The 18,143-nt window shown below is 35.8% G+C and overlaps 2 protein-coding genes across 2 annotated transcripts in view; both read right to left on the reverse strand.

Moving 5' to 3' along the window:
• LOC138320691 (nascent polypeptide-associated complex subunit alpha-like) overlaps positions 1–11,677 on the reverse strand; it is an 88,657-nt gene extending 76,980 nt beyond the window's left edge. Inside the window, exon 1 of the mRNA XM_069263853.1 lies at positions 11,674–11,677. The gene's annotated coding sequence lies outside the window, so the exon portion shown is untranslated. The remainder of the gene's footprint in view (positions 1–11,673) is intronic.
• On the reverse strand, positions 9,450–11,546 carry LOC138322111 (uncharacterized). Its single transcript, XM_069266170.1, has 2 exons — positions 10,745–11,546; positions 9,450–10,321 (listed from the first exon to the last, which is right to left on the reverse strand). Exons 1-2 carry the CDS (start codon positions 11,544–11,546, stop codon positions 9,450–9,452), a joined length of 1,674 nt encoding a protein of 557 aa, XP_069122271.1.
• Positions 11,678–18,143: the final 6,466 nt, after the last annotated feature.

Here is an 18,143-nt window from a genome sequence, read left to right on the forward strand (position 1 = left end):
TGCATAGTTTTAGAGAAGAAGTCGTTTATATAGGGATTGGATTTCGTTTTTATGTTAACCATGCTTGTATGGAGCAATTCCATAGAATATATTCTTAGAGGAATTGCTCCATACAAGCATTGTTAACATAAAAACGAAATCCAATCCTTATATGAAAAACAACAATATACACGTAATGTTGTGTCAAAATGTAAACAAAGCCATGTGTTTCTTTTTTAAAAAAAGTAGTCCTTTTACGTTGCACAGAACATTTCCTTACGCAAGTTCAAAGTTCAATGTAACCATGCAGTTATGGTAAACAAAATCGGCTAGTATTAGCGTATAGTGACCAAGCCTAGCAAGTGTAAATATATACTCATTGACAGGAATAATAAATGTTATGTATATAGTCATTGATAAGTGTGATGTATACATACTCATTGAAAGGAATAATAAGTGTGATGTATACATACTCATTGACAGGAATAATAATTGTGATGTATACATACTCATTGACAGGAATAATAAGTGTGATGTATATATACTCATTGAAAGGAATAATAAGTGTGATGTATACATACTCATTGACAGGAATAATAAGTGTGATGTATACATACTCATTGACAGGAATAATAAGTGTGATGTATATATACTCATTGACAGGAATAATAAGTATGATGTATACATACTTATGGAAAGGAATAATAAGTGTGATGTATACATACTCATTGACAGGAATAATAAGTGTGATGTATACATACTCATTGACAGGAATAATAAGTGTGATGTATACATACTCATTGACAGGAATAATAAGTGTGATGTATATATACTCATTGACAGGAATAATAAGTATGATGTATACATACTTATGGAAAGGAATAATAAGTGTGATGTATACATACTCATTGACAGGAATAATAAGTGTGATGTATACATACTCATTGACAGGAATAATAATTGTGATGTATACATACTCATTGACAGGAATAATAAGTGTGATGTATATATACTCATTGACAGGAATAATAAGTGTGATGTATACATACTCATTGACAGGAATAATAATTGTGATGTATACATACTCATTGACAGGAATAATAAGTGTGATGTATATATACTCATTGACAGGAATAATAAGTATGATGTATACATACTTATGGAAAGGAATAATAAGTGTGATGTATACATACTCATTGACAGGAATAATAAGTATGATGTATACATACTCATTGACAGGAATAATAAGTGTGATGTATACATACTCATTGACAGGAATAATAAGTATGATGTATACATACTTATGGAAAGGAATAATAAGTGTGATGTATATATACTCATTGACAGGAATAATAAGTATGATGTATACATACTCATTGACAGGAATAATAAGTGTGATGTATATATACTTATGGAAAGGAATAATAAGTGTGATGTATATATACTCATTGACAGGAATAATAAGTATGATGTATACATACTTATGGAAAGGAATAATAAGTGTGATGTATACATACTCATTGACAGGAATAATAAGTATGATGTATACATACTTATGGAAAGGAATAATAAGTGTGATGTATATATACTCATTGACAGGAATAATAAGTGTGATGTATACATACTCATTGACAGGAATAATAAGTGTGATGTATACATACTTATGGAAAGGAATAATAAGTGTGATGTATACATACTTATGGAAAGGAATAATAAGTGTGATGTATACATACTCATTGACAGGAATAATAATTGTGATGCATACATACTCATTGACAGGAATAATAAGTATGATGTATACATACTTATGGAAAGGAATAATAAGTGTGATGTATACATACTCATTGACAGGAATAATAAGTGTGATGTATACATACTCATTGACAGGAATAATAAGTGTGATGTATACATACTCATTGACAGGAATAATAAGTGTGATGTATATATACTCATTGACAGGAATAATAAGTGTGATGTATACATACTCATTGACAGGAATAATAATTGTGATGTATATATATACACTGCCCTCCAAAAGTTCTGTTAAATATGTTAAATTTTGCTGGCAATTTATATTTGAGAAAACTCTCGAAAAGCCAATTAATGAGTTAGAGAAGATAAAATAAGTTGCTAAATAATATATTCTGTTGTCTGTATTAAAAAGGTTTACATCTTTCTGTTCCTAATGTATATTGAAAAATCGCATGTGTAACAGAACTTTTGAGTGCAGTATATATATATATAATCCTATCAGAATGTTCCGTGCTGCACACCTAACTGGTATGAGCTAAATCTGTGATCAAATCTAAATCCTTTTTACTTATGTTTTGAATCCCATTATAAATTAATTACCACACATCAGCTAATAGTGCTATCAAAAAGAGATTGTGAGTATTCAAACTTAAGGTATTCCATCACATTTAATGATTACAGTTGATAATTCTAAGCCGAAACTACTAAAAACGTGAAAAATGGGGAAATACCTTTATCGTGCGATATGATTTCGCCTAACACTTCCGTAAGATTCGACAGCGAACAAATGACTCACATACTCCAAACATTTCCGTAATACAATATTCTTTATATTTGTTTCATTAAGTAACCATGTTATTATGCATTTACTGCCAAAGTTTCGGAAATATTGAAACTGTCATTTTGTTCATAGGTTGATGTTTACTTGATTTTTTTTTTCTTTTTTTTTTTTTACATTTTCTGATACGATTTTAGATAACAAAGAAAAACGTTAGATTAAGAAAGAGAATAATAGAAAATCAATTATAGTCAGTTCCACCTTAATAATAGTGGGTGGTGGTAGTGGGCTTTTAATTTCCGAGTAATAATGGATCTTATGTACTTTTTATCAGGTAAACAACTTGTTTTATATATCCCGACATAACTTAAACCAGAACTATCCAGAATTTCCCTAACGCACTTCAGCCATTTGAATTTAGTTTTCATTGTTTACATGAACGGCATACATAAATTTATACATGTAGCGAGACCATTCTTTTCATTTGGTTTAACAGAAAAGCAAAACATAATGAAACGTAACTTAATATCGACTGAAATAGGGAATCTGGCAGTTTCTCCGTATATCATGAAATTTCTGGTATTTTGCCTGGTATAAAGCTTCACACCAAAACATTGTTTGCAGTATTGGATTTGAATTTTGCAATATACTAGTGTTCTCGAAACCCCATATTTCACTCCCGTACACTAAAATGAGTATTACAATGAGTCAAAAAATTTATAATTACATATCTATGAGTAGGCTCAAATTCCTTTATCTGCGAAACAAGGTGAAAATTGTCTTTTTACCTTTGTCACATAAATGTTTTTAGCAATGTTAAAACTACCATTATAATTGAAATTTACTCCTATTATTTAAATGTATGAGAAAGTATCTATGATACCTGATCTATTTTCAAAAATGAAAAAAGTTATTTACTGCTTATGTTTTTATTTTCGAAAAAAAATCATCACTTTTGTTTTACTAGTGTTCACCAAGTTAATAAGAGTTTGCCATAGACCTATACGCCAGAGCGAGTCAAAAGACTTTTTAAAATCCATAAAGGCATAGTAAAGTTTTTCCCTGAAGATAGATACAAATAAATAATTACTTTAAATAAAAAAAATTTATACACGGTTGAATGACTTTTCTGAAGCCCGCTTGGGCGTGACGACTGATGATATCAATTTCATCCGATAATTTATACAACCTAGGATTCAGGTAAAAATCGAGGCATAAAACGAGTGTATTTGTCTGGAAATTATCTTAAGCTTTAGAATTGCCTTTATTTTAAACGATAGGCTTAATAAATAATAACTTGCGCTCCGGCTTTCCGAAAAAATACTTGTGTCATGAACAACATTTATCATAAACGTTTGTCAGAGACCGTTCTAACATTTCATAAATAATACTCTAAATGACAGTCAAGGTCTTTAAGAAGCTAATTAGTCCTTTATTCTAGCAAGCTGCATGTCTAGGCCTCTTAGTTATTCACAAGAATTTAAGCCTAAATGGCATCTGTGACCTTGAATGGTGGCTGAGGTCATTGCGTTAGAATTGTACCTGCTGCCCCTATTGCATGATCGTAAAAGGCGACTAAATTTAGGATCTTATCTTTTCTTTTCTTCCTAACTGACTTTATCTTTCCTAATGCCTCCCTTGGCACCGCCTCACTTTTGGCCTTGGGTTGAGCGTTCGCCCCTGTGAGGAAAGCTCTGGGTTCTGTCCCCTGGCCGAGACACACCAAAGTCTATAAAAGTGGTAGTTTCTGCTCCTGCTTAGCGCTCAGCAAACGGGGAGTGGGACGACTGGTTCGCCCGTTGTCAGTATAATGTGACCGGGTGTGGTGTGTTGCTTGGTGTCTTCGACGGCATGCTTCAGTGATATAGCACTATAAAAAGGGCAATATTTCCACTATACAAGAAGACACAACATGAATATACCGCAGTCTCCCAAAACAAGCACCTCGCACAACACACACGCAACACACCGCATACATGGGGGGCCGTCCTTACATGACCATAGCTGTTAATAGGACGTTAATTAATCAAACAAACAAACAAACACACACAAACGAAAACCATTCCTTTGACCAAACCTGTTAGACTTTCATTCCAGCCTACATGCCTAATATCATAGCTCTAGGCCTCGTAGTCATTGACAATATGTCGTTTAAATATTTTTGCATTTTGACCCCTGTGACCTTGAATGTCAGTAAAGGCTATATATTTGAGCAGATTTGATAGCCAGAAAGCTACAGACCTAATATCAGTAGCATTGGCCTATCGGTTATTAATAAGAAGTTGTTTAAATGAATTGTTTATGAACAGCGGACGCAACACGATGACCTTAAAATTGTGAACCCACCAACGTAAGTTACATCTAGTAGTTCTAGATGTTAACTAATCAAACATTGTTGAAATTTTATTGATCCTAAAATATAACATACACTTGGAAGTGAAGAAAACTATAACACCATCTTACTGAAGGTCTTCATTATTGGCGAATAAGACGTCATCTTCTGGACATGTATTCTTGTCAAAGCAACACAGAAAGTCATCACTTCAATACATTTATGTATTCACACAGATTTTATCCTTGGCGTAATATTGATTCACTTTTGCTATCGCCCATTTGGTCGCTTTAGGCCAGATCTTCTATAGAGTGTGATTTCCATTACGTCCTGCTCGGGATGTCGTATGATATCAAAACGATATTTTGATAGCTTTCAGAAGAACAAAATATTTCACGTGGAAACATTTCTGATTATGTGTGTGTTGTTCATAGCTACCCACCTAGACCAACATTTTCAGTAGCTGTTAATCAAATCTTGTGTTCAGTGTTAAAAAAAAAACCGGGCACACTGGTACGTCATTGTGATCACGTGATATATTATAGATACTCATATATACGCTAACAGTGCATTAATAAAATGGGAAAGCTTGGTAGAGTATCTGTAATGAATACCAAACCATATTATTGTTTTGGAGTGATTCTATGCATATCTGGATTAGGATTTCTGTTCATCCGAAATGCTAATGACCAATTTTACCTCCATCATATTGGATTTAGTAACTCGTATAGTCGGGAAAAATGACCAAAACTCCAGAGTTTCTGCCAAAAACGTATTGTCCATTGCGGAATGTATCTATCATGAAAAAGAACGCAAAATTCATACATGTGGGACTTCTAAGCTACCCTGGGTCGGGAAATACCTGGACACGTCATATGATACAACAACTGACAGGTACGAAGCATGTTCAAAACCGATATCATCATTTTAAGGGTTAATTGGCGCTTCATTTGAAAATAACTTATGAACGTTTCTGTTATTAAGCGTTATCATTGTCTCGTTAACACAATAAAATCACTAAAAATGGATGGGTAATCCATTGAAACATGTAAGCGGTTTTTTTTTAATAATTTTAACATATAGTAAATGAAACGTCAATTTAAGTTTTATTTGCAAAGATGATGACACATATCTTGCCTCAATAAGACTCCTCGGGAGTATATACCAGGCGTATTTATAATGATGTGTATAACGAAAATCCCTGAAAAAAAATACGAAACATATATATGGTTTTGATTTCTGAACCCGTTTGATAAACTTAAAATACATTTCTCAACACTATCTATAAAATGGGTAAAAATAGGGATCTACAATGTGCCTTATATTATCTATTATTCAGGTTTCTGTACTGGGACAGTTTATTGTGATAAGTTTTTAAGCAGAAACGGATTCCCAGGAGAATGTATCCTACCAAACTAACAATCGGAAGGCTGTATAGTGTATAAAAGTCACCATAAGTTAAAGGCCAAGCTCACACGATTTCAGAAGGCCATAATACTGATAAGGAACCCATTCGATGCTCTTAAAGCTTACTTTAACTGGAGAACTGGCAACTCAACCCAATATTCAGTGAAGAATGCAGTTATTCAAGTAAAGAATAAGACAAAAATCATCAGAGATCATTTCCATGCCATAGTGGACCCCTCGAGTTTCAACTCAACTGGTAAGACACAATTGATGAAATGGTGTCATCAAGAATTTTACAATTGTTTTATTTCTCTCAGATACACATTGTGTATAACAAGATGACATACATATATAATTTAATTTTAATGCATGACAAGCAAAATTAAATACATTATTTGTACAATGACATGCTACAAAATAGTGTATATCAGTTAACACTGTCCAACTACATGTAATTGATTCATTTTTGACATATTAAACATGAGACTACGGACTGGAGGCTATACATTTTATGTGTATATATAATAACACATTTTGATATGTTTGCCATAAAACAAGAATTGATACAATCTTGAACTGTAGTTAATACTTTAAAAAATCACATAATTTAAACATAAATTTGCATAAATATTTGATGAAAAATTAAGAAGATTCATTTAATTTTAATATAATTTTGATGTCTTGTATAATTAGAAATGTAATCTCTACATATCTGGATTTTATTATAACATAGAAACAAATAACGAAATTCATCACCAATACTGGTAACGCATACATGTTCTATCTGTTTTTGATCTGCTATCCATATTTGGGTTTCAACCGGAAGTTTAACATGTGAGGTTCTAATTTAGCACGTTATATTTTTGTCTCTTTCTTTTAATCGCACTAAGCAATTTTCCAATCCAAAGTGGGTTTTAAATATATAATAAGAAGAACATCTGCTAGAGTTTTTAAGATCTTGGAAACACAACTGGTAACCTGGATAAACCATAATTTCCAAGTGATTATCGATTTTAGGTACTTAATATAAGGTAAACAACTTACACAAGAACTATCCAGAATTTCTTTAACGCACTTCAGCCGTTTGAATTCTGTTTTCCTAGTTTCATAAAGGACATAAACTTTCCTCCTTATTTTAAACCGATATTGGATTTGATCATCTCTGATTTTTATTGCCATTTTGAGCACAATATTTATACCATATAACACATTAAATATCTTATCAGTTATAATAACTCTTCCTTAACTTTTGCCATAGACCTATAAATTTATTTTTACCAGAAAAAAAACATAAATACATATAATTAATATTCTTTGTTTTCATTCTAAATCTGGCTTACTGATAGGCCAATATTATTTTGCATACCTCTATGAAACAAGAGGCACAGAGGGCCTGTATCGCTCACCTAGTTTATAATGCCAAGTAATGTTCTGGAAACAGCTTCTTTGTTTCTTTTCTAAAGAAATTTGAAAATATACCTCTAATTCTCCTATTGGGCCCCATCCATCCTGCCCCCAGGGGGGAAGAGCCAAAATTTATACAAGTTCTGTTCCCCTTCCCCCAAGGATGTTTGTGGTCAAATTTTGTGACAATCCATACAGAACTCTAGGACAAGTAGCGATTTATAAGATTTACTTCTAATTCCCCTCTTGAGCCCTGCCCTTGCTGCCTCCGGGGGGTCAGAGCCAAAATTTGTACAAGTGCTGTTCCCCTTCCCCCAAGGATGTTTGTGGCCAAATTTGGTTACAACCCATGCAGAACTCTAGGACAAGTAGCGATTTATAGGATTTACCTCGATTTCCCCTATTGGGCCCCGCCCCTCCTGCCCCGGGGGGTCAGAGCCAAAATTTATACAAGTTCTGTTCCCCTTTTCCAAAGGATGTTTGCAGCCAAATTTGGTTACAATCCATGAAGAACTCTAGGACAAGTAGCGATTAATAGGATTAACCTCTATTTCCCCTATAAGGCCCCGCCCCTCCTGCCCCCGGGGGGTCAGAGCCAAAATTTGTACAAGTGCTGTTCCCCTTCCCCAAGGATGTTTGTGGCCAAATTTGGTTACAACCCATGCAGAACTCTAGGACAAGTAGCGATTTATAGGATTTACCTCTAATTCCCCTCTTGGGCCCCACTCCTGCTGCCCCCGGGGGGTCAGAGCCAAAATTTATACAAGTTCTGTTCCCCTTTCCCCAAGGATGTTTGTAGCCAAATTTGGTTACAATCCATGAAGAACTCTATGACTAGTAGCGATTTAAAGGAAATGTTGACGGAGGGACGGACGGCTCGACGGACGACGGACGCCGCGCCATGACATAAGCTCACTGGCCCTTCGGGCCAGGTGAGCTAAAAAATCGGAGAATGGCGCAAAACCCCGACGTTATCGTGACGACACAATAGAGACATTGGCGTTGCGTATTGAAAAAGAATCCCTTGAAAAATCACTAGGTTGAATGACCTTTGCTTAAGCTCGCTTGTGCGTGGCTGTTAAGATCACTTGCATGAGGTAGTTTTACAACCTAGAATTGATTACAGACGTAAACAACTGTCCAAGGCATAAAACAACGGTTTCACATGTAAAAATCGTTAATTCAAATTAAAAATCTATAAATATATACATCAGAACTGTATGAATTGACCGGTAGCTTAATATTATAGATTAATTGAAACAAATCTTAGCTTGATAATGCACTAGCGGTTACATTAAAACTGTACATGCATCACAACGGTACATTTTATAAATATACAGGGCATTACCCCTAAAGAGGCCCCACGAAAGAACCGCTATTTACCCCAGGGTTACGTTTTACGCGATTGGGGAACAGGTAAGAAACAGGTGACCATGTGTGACCACTCATTCATGAAAAAATACTGCTAGGGACTATTTACATAATGATCAAAATACGAAGACTCACTCACTATCAGCTGAGCAGGGAGTACCAGGTAGTAGGCCTAGGTACGTACAGTAGCGGTCCGGAGCCGCGTGCTCGTTTGAACTGTTCTCTTCACTATATATACCAGATTTCTGTCTATTTTAAGCAAAGCTTCTTGACCACCTAAATCTATAGTCTGTACATAATCATAATTATATTTGCGCAAAACTCAAAAACTTGAACTAATGAAATATTGAGCACATCCAGTTCTATACCTTATATACAATATATACACTATATGTCCATTGTTTTAGCCTGCTTATAGTAATGTCTTCAATAACAGCTAGGGTAAAACTTAATGTCACAGTTCTTCCAATACGTGTTTATGAGGGTCTTGAATCTGTTCACCGACTCGGCATTCACAATTTCCGAAGGTAGGGAGTTCCAGTCGTTGATCACTCTTATTGCAAATGAATGTTTCCGAATGTTAAGTCTCGTATGAGGTTTCAGTAATCTTTTGTTGTGTCCCCTTGTTCTGTAATGGTCTTGTTTGGTCAGCATGCTTCGGCCTCTATCACTGGTTTTGTCAATTTCATTAATAATTCTGAATACTTGTAGAACATCAGCTCTTTTACGTCTGTACTCTAGAGATGGTAATCCAAGTTGACGTAATCGGTTTGAATAGGTTAAGTCGGAAAGTCCTTTTACTAGTTTGGTGGCCCGACGTTGCACATTTTCTAGTTGCTGAATATCCTTAAGTAGCAGTGGACTCCAAACTGTAGTAGCATATTCTAACTGTGGCCGAATGAGAGATTTATATAATGGCAGAAACATGTCTTTTTCGAGTGGACCAAACGTTCTCCTAATCATCCCCAGAAGTCGATTTGCTTTCTTGACACAAGTTGATACGTGTATGCTGAATTTGAGAGTTGGATCAAATATCACACCTAAATCCTTTTCTTCGCGTGTAATACTTAATATACTTTGTCCGTTGTTCCCCAACATACTGTACTCGGTTTCTATGTTGTTATTTCCAAAATGCATAACTTTACATTTGTCAGCATTAAATTTCAATTGCCATTTCTGTGACCAGTCGTCCAATTTATTGAGGTCTCTTTGTATTTTTTCCGAATCGTCGATGTTATTGGCTGTCCCATACACTTTGGTATCATCCGCGAAAAGTTTTGTTATGGAATGTGTTGTTTCTGGAAGGTCATTAATAAACATCAAAAATAAAACAGGTCCGAGCACACTACCTTGGGGTACTCCGCTTATAACCGGGATCCAGGATGATGTTGTTCCGTTTAAAACAACCCGTTGTTTTCTATCTGATAGAAACGCCTTTATTCACGCGGTCATTTTACCATTAATCCCCAGAGCTTTAATTTTTGACAGCAGACGTTTGTGTGGAACAGTGTCAAATGCTTTTTGAAAGTCTAAATATACAATGTCCACATTGTTGCCTTCATCTAGTTCCCTTGTGATGTCATCTAGAACTTCAAGTAGTTGCAATGATGTAGATTTTTTTTATCGAAAACCGAACTGTTCTTCACATAGAAGTTTATTATTTTCCAAAAAGTCCATAATATGATTTCGGCAAATTTATTCCAAAATTTTTACGACAATACTGGTTAAACTCACGGGTCTGTAATTTTGGGCTTTCTGTTTGTTTCCTTTTTTGAAGATTGGTGTTACGTTTGCTTCTTTCCATACCTTTGGTAATACGCTTTCTCTGAGAGATTTATCAAATATAATTGCCAGTGGTTCACTGATTACAGATCGTAGCTCATAAAGTATCTTAGGATGAAGCTTGTCAGGTCCAGGGGATTTAGCGACATTTAATTCTCCGAGTTTCTTTTCGACCTGGTCTATTGTTATCTCCAGGTTACCGAGTTCCATGTTGGTTCTTGCTTCGAACTCCGGTATATTGTTGTTGTCCTCTATTGTAAATACACTGCTAAAGAACTGATTAAGTACTGTTGTTTTCTCTTCGTCTGTTGTCACAATATCGCCGTTTTCATCTTCTAGATTTGGAATCACTGATTTGGTTTTTGTTTTACTTTGGATGTATTTCCAGAAACTTTTAGGATTTTCCTTAAATTCGGTTACTATTTTATTTTCATATTCCTCGACTGAGCTTCTTTGCTGTTTTGATGCTTCGTTTCTGGCAATTCTATATGTTTCGTAGTTTTCTAGTGTTTGATTGTGTTTATATTGATACCAAGTCTTTCGTTTGATTTTTAAAGCATTGATGGTGGTCTCTTTCATCCAAGGTTTCCTCACCCTCCGAACCGACGGTCTTACTTTGCACACTGGTATATGTTGATCAATTGCCTTGAAGAGTTTATCGACAAAGTAATCCCAAGCATTGCATGTGTTCAAACCTTGAAGTTCATGCTCCCATCGAATTGAACTTAGTTCTTCGTTCATGGTATCGTAGTTTCCTCTATAGTAGCAATATCTTATTAAATCGGTTTGCGGTGTTGACGTTACTGTATAAACATTTAGTCTAAATACTATCACAGCGTGATCACTTTTACCTAGAGGAGTTCCAACATTGAGATCTTGTATCATATGTTCTTCATTTGTAAATACCAAATCTAGAGTAGATGGATTCTGTCCATGTCTAATAAAAAGTTTTCTTTAATGCACTCTAAAAAATCATAAGCTAAAGAACCAATTGTTTCGGTTGTACTTTCCAGTTTCCAGTTGATATTTTTGATATTAAAATCCCCAAGAATAAGTAAATGGCTGGAATAGTCCATAAGAGAATTGATAAGAAGGATGAGTTTGTCCGAGTTTTCCCTGGGGCTATTTGGACTCCTATAAATACAACCGACAACTAGGGTGTCATTGCCTTTCAAATTTATATTGCACCAGATCATTTCCGAAAAATCCAATTCCATAATTTCTTCGTTCACTTCGGCTTTAAGTTGTTGGTCGATGTACAAGACCACACCTCGTCCTTTCTCCAAATCGTTTGTAAACAAATCATATCCAGGAATTTCAAGCTCAATTTTATCAATATCTCTAGCGTTGTTTTTTGGCAAAATTTCGGTTAGGGCTATGATTGACGGTGCTTCCTGTTGAATTATCAGTTGAAGCTCGTTCCTTTTATTCATGAGGCTATGAGGTTTATCATAACATTACTATATATTACTTTAATGTCGCTGTTCGTGTTCGTCCTAACTGTCGTATAGACACTGTGCTCGTTAAAACTGGTTCCCTATTTAGAATAGATGATGGACATTTCTTCGTCACTAGAATCATCAACCTCAATGTCGTCTGTTAATGGGTGAATAACAGAAAAATTGATGCTATCCACTAATGTCGACTCATCGTAGTTGTTGTAACGTCCGTGTGACAGCGATGTTGTGTTCAATAAAGGCTGCGAACCTGGGCGGTGAATGGTGCTTATGTTGTTTTGTGTGTTTGTGGCAGGAGCAAGATTTCCCACTGCCCCAGGCCCAAGTGCTAAGCTGGAGCAATCTCCTCGCTTCGCAAAAGGGTCAGGGGTAAGTAGTGGTGTCACTTTCTCCTCGTTCACTCCTGTTCGTGTTTGGCGACCGATTTGAGATGTTTTATCAGCCTGTTTCACCTTTACCAATTTCCTGCCGTCACCCATGACTTTTACAATCTGACCAGCGCGAATCTTCACATTCTCTCCCGCATCTCTACGTTGTTTCAGTTCGTCACGTAATTTCCTGTTGTTATTTCGTTGCTCAGGTGTTAGGTCTCGAGTGATAACAACCCTACGTAGACATTCGTTGCGGATGTTTTTTATATTCATGATTTTGTCAAGTATAACTTTCCTGATTCTGCTGTTTTCAAACACAAGTTTAACTGGTCTTGCTTTTTCCTTGGTGTACGTTCCTATCCTAATAATTTGTTTAACGTTAAATTCCGTTATCTCTAGTTCTCTAGCTATACAACAAAGGAGATGTAGGTCCTCTTTCCGTCTTGCTTCCCCGGTTGAAGCTTTTGATTCCGGCAAATAAACACCATTAAATTGAGCTCTCTTCGCTTTTGATCATTTGCTTCTTTTAACCGTTCATTGACTATTGCTCCAATATCTTTTCTTAGGTTGTCAATCACTTCTCCTTTCAATCCCTCTACAGTTGTTTTCACTTTTTCTGGAATATCAATTTCCAATTGTTCGAGTTTGTTTTCCACCTTCGACAATCTTTCCTCTGTGCAGGATTCTATCTTTTTGACAGCTTGTTCGATTGCTGACAGTTTGGGGAAGTTTTGTTTACATACTTTGCAGACCCACATGATGTCTGAATTGTCTTCCATCATTGCGTTGTACAGTGGAGTTGAAACTTTACTACATGGTAAACAGTACAACAAATTACAAACATCACATTCGATTGCTTTATCATTTCTCTTGAGTTTTATGTCACAAACAGGACAGATGGCTGTTCCGTCACTGTCCCCATTCTGGACCTTTTTCTGGACGCCATGATGTAAGTATTTTCCAGGATGTACACCGTCATCGAGATATCCTAGGCATATTCTTTCATCCGGATTCTCATTATCTTTCTTTGTTCTGTGTTTTATCAGGTCCATACAGAATTTAGGTGAACTCACTGAGCATCTTTCGTTGATTTGACAGATCAGCTCATTGAGATGTTTTATCCTTGATAAGAGTACTCTTTGTTCGTTTTCAAACACTTCCGAATTGTTGTGCCCTTTGACAGAGTTCCACTAGACAATTGAATAGAATGGACACTCCAATATCACAATCTTCATATGTTCTTTGTACCTACTCTCAAGTACGTTTAGTCTTTCATATTGATCACGCACGTTTTTCTGGTGTTGTGTTGCTAATCTCTATAATTTTTCTGCGTTTTCTTGTAAGGTCACATGTTCCTGTCCAAATTACAAGCAGAATATCAGTATATTGCCTGACAAAGAATTCCACATTTTCCAATATGTAGTTGATTGCCTGCAATGTTTTTCTTCCTCCGATACATGACCATTTGATCTCACGCTTTAGGATATTGTCTGCATTGTCACGTAATCTAACACCTTTGCTGTCAGACACGAATATAAGTTTCCTTGAGTGGTTTGTTAAGTCATCTTTGATAACATTTCTTAAAAGATACTTGTTGATCCTTGAAGAATTCATTAGAAAATATATCCAACTGTCCAGACTTGCTTATCACTGATACCGGAATAGCTGCAGTCCACTATCAGTCTATAGCTGTTACACGTACACACTGTTGGTGAAATCAACTCACGCTTACGTATACGGCGTCATTCAGGGTACACACTATACAGGTATATGTACCGTTAAATGATGTACGTGAGCAGATAGACTTCAATACATCACTTCCACATATGATTCGAAACACATGCCAATTTCTGCCTTTTTTAGAAGGTCAATAATGTAGATTACAGAATCCAAAACTTATTGTAGTTTGTTGCAGAATGGCACATCGCGGCGTACGTCATGTGTACCGTTGTAAAGAAACAATAACAAGTTGTATTAACACTCTCCATGCGTCGTAATGTTAACCGAGTCATTTGTTGGGATTGTCGCTGCTCCATTGCCTTTCCTTTCGCATTTTAGGTGAGTCAGTTGGTTGTTTTGGCGGAAACCTTTTGGTTCAGAACTACGGTAGCCATGTTTTGTTTACTACAGAGAGTGGTGGATGTTGCGCATGCGTTAAGATTGAACTGCACAGATAGCCGGTCGGGAGGACGCATTAGGATTTCCATATTAAATATAAATTCTTCGCATACAGAGCGATTTTGATGGGAGATTTTATTTTTCTATTTCATAAGAAATTATACTGGATATATTAACACCATTTTACCGATTTTAGCCCTTCTTTGCCCGACTATTCGCTTTAACATTTTGACTTGTGATCAGTGGGTCATAAGGGTTCAGAAAATTATTGGTTCGGAGATTTGGGGGGGGGGGGGGTTGCATGTTGGATCCTCCTAGCCCATGGCCTAAAAAGCATGAAAAATAAATCTTGCAATTTGGTTAGATGGGTATTAAAATACATGTAGTTAATTCACACATTTTTAAAAAATACAATATTTATTTATTCATAACCATTGTGATAATACAAGAAATCTGGGAAAATACTGATTGTAAGACTTGCTATGAGAAGTAAAAAAAAACATAATCTAGTGTTCACCAAACTAAAGGATTGCTTAAAAATTACTATTTTTCAAAACTTTGGGTATAACTTGCGATAAGGACAGCGTACAGTACTAACCTACATGTATCACAATCTAACTTTTGATGGCGTTCCCATTCATGGGCGGAGTACAGAGTAGGGCGGGGTCAGGTTGGACTAGGGTTGAATCCTGATAGGATATCTGAGGGCTACAAGAAAAAGGATATCACATCTTAATTAATACAGATAATTTGTGTTCATGCTCAATAACACATTGGCATTAAATACTTACATTTTTTAAAATTCATAAGAAAAACTTGACCTTATCATTAGTTAGTTAACAACACATTCTTATAACGAGCTTGTGAAGATTGACTAGAAATGAGTTAGACTACTAGTCGTTGAATGTCAGACATCTTAACCGCTAAGCCACAAAGGCGGGGCACTTAAGTCTAGTGGTAGTATACGGTCATCTGAGTACTTTGGCAACAGTTGAATAAAAAGTTAATAGGATATGGTACCATGGTGGCCATCTTTGATTTGGGAGCAACCTGAAATATAACAATTCATTTAGGCAAGTTCCAGCCAAATCGCACTGGTCGAACTTAAGATTGTGGATCGACTCGAAAAATAAAAATACTTTGTTAGGACCATGTCAGGATAATTTCTGGCAAATCGCAAATTTAGAACTTGAGGAAAAGTTCATCAAAATGTGTTTTCAAGATGGTGGCTATGACGGCCATCTTGGATTTGTGATAGACCCGAAAAATAACAACACTTAGTCAGGACTATGGCATGATCATTTAAAGCAAGTTGCAGCTTAATCAAGTGCACTGTTAGAGCTGGAGATGAAGTTCAAAATATTAAAAAAAAAACAATGGCGGGTGATGACCGACGAAAAATGATGACTATAGATCATCCTTCAAACAGGATTCATGGATGGCAACACTAACAGGTTTTTATGATTTACGCAAATGTCATTTAATCGCAAAAATAACCTTACACGTATTATTAGATAATGAATGAATAAGCTGGTGGGACTATGTAAGTGATGATTCTCAGTGGTAATATTTTGTAAGCAGTCTGAATAGGAAATGACCTGGCCCGATAGCAAACGATGTCGATGGGTTCCACCTTTTGATATAGCAGTACGCTCTGGCCCTAAACCAGACATCTACCTATCATCATGTGAAAATCTAAATTTTAATTTCGTTTTATTCGACGGTTTAGCAAAGTTATACATCAGATAAATCAGTGCAAAAGTGTTTAAAAGAAATACATTGTAATATGTTTTGGAAATGCAATCAAAATAACTACGTACCAGATGCATGTTCAATCGTAAAATGAATTATGCCTAATTAACAGAAAATCGGCGTAATAAAGTGTGGTTGCTTACAATCGCAGCCCATTTTTGTTACGGTTTTCGGCTGTGTCGTTATCGAGAAAATACTAGTAAAATCGTCAAAATTGATAAAATATCTAACAATAAGTTTATTGTGTAATTTAAATATTATGCATGCACGAAAATTGTTCGTAGACTGTGAAAAACGATCTTCTGAAAGACTACTAACTTACTGGAGAAGAGAACACATTCGCTCTAAGAAGGACGTCTTTCACGGAGCCCCACAGCCAATTGAAAAAAAGAACAAGGAACAGTTTAAACCCCCAACACCAAGTAACTGTATACCACGCTTCTGTATTTACATCTGTGCTTTTATACGAAATACATCATGTTATAAGTCCCTCGTTAATAGCTGGTACTGTCCAACCCGGCCCTGTGTAGACTACCATTGCCGCCATCTTGAACCATTGTAAACAATCATCACATTGACTCAACATTAAGATCGAACTTGTCAATATCTATAGTGGTGACTGCCATATTCACACTAGTGCTACTATGTAGGTACTACCAATACGAAGTACCGAACTACCAACAATTATGTGTGAATTTTATGTTCTCGAAATTACGATACGCAACGCACGTTTCCACCGAAATGCGTACTTCCTGCCACCGAAAAACACCATGTTACTTTAATAAAGAAAATGTTTGTGTTATTGAGGGTTCGGTTCGTTGGTAATGAGTATAAATTGCAGGACACAAAACGAAGAATTCAAGTGGAAATTGCTTTTCTCTTGTATTGTATTTCTTTCTCATATATCAAACATATGTGGCACATTACATAGAAATAAAATGAAAGTTCACTCGTATTGGTAATCCAACGTAGACACTGAATTAGTTGTCCGTAGATGGCGATCCACCTTATAAAAGTTCAGAATTTGAATAATGTTCACACACACAGTTCACTATCTGGTAATCCAAGAAATATCCGTAGTGACCGCCTTGAAGGTTGGGGTTCCAACTGATGTTCATAAATCAGGCATGGGTTATTATAATAAAATGACCATTGTCCAATAGGTAAACCCGGATGTAATCAAGATTAATAGCATAAAGATATTATCACAATTAAACGACTTGACAATATATCGACAGTTTGATATGAAATATATCTACTTAGCTTATCAATGACACCATTGCCTCAAGGAAGGTTATAAACACTTTGACATGTGAATACTATATGTAATTGGTGGTCACTCCACAAAAATAAGACCACAATGTCTTAGGGTAGATTTTAAACTTGTCAACACATCTATAAGTAAACTATACAATTATATAACAACAAAGAACATCCCAAATTTCTCTATGACATTACTATCCATAACCCTGCTGATGAGCGGCGACATACAGATGAACCCCGGCCCCCGTACCACATTGAAACATATATATCCATATGGCATATGTGCACGTCCACTTAAAACATGTAGTCCAAGGAGTCCCATGTTATTCAACTCCAGGCAAAGTAAACTCCGAATACCTTATCACTCATCATCCCAG

Source organism: Argopecten irradians, chromosome 4 (genome assembly GCF_041381155.1).
Source record: "Argopecten irradians isolate NY chromosome 4, Ai_NY, whole genome shotgun sequence".
Lineage (NCBI taxonomy): Eukaryota > Metazoa > Mollusca > Bivalvia > Pectinida > Pectinidae > Argopecten > Argopecten irradians.

What these genes read in the sequence shown, in the direction of transcription:
- LOC138322111 (XM_069266170.1), bottom strand. Translation starts at nt 11,546, where the DNA reads ATGAACGAAGAACTAAGTTCAATTCGATGGGAGCATGAACTTCAAGGT. An exon ending in CAGACCCGTGAGTTTAACCA is followed by an intron (nt 10,322 to 10,744) that starts GTATTGTCGTAA and finishes ATGACCTTCCAG; the next exon opens with AAACAACACATTCCATAACA.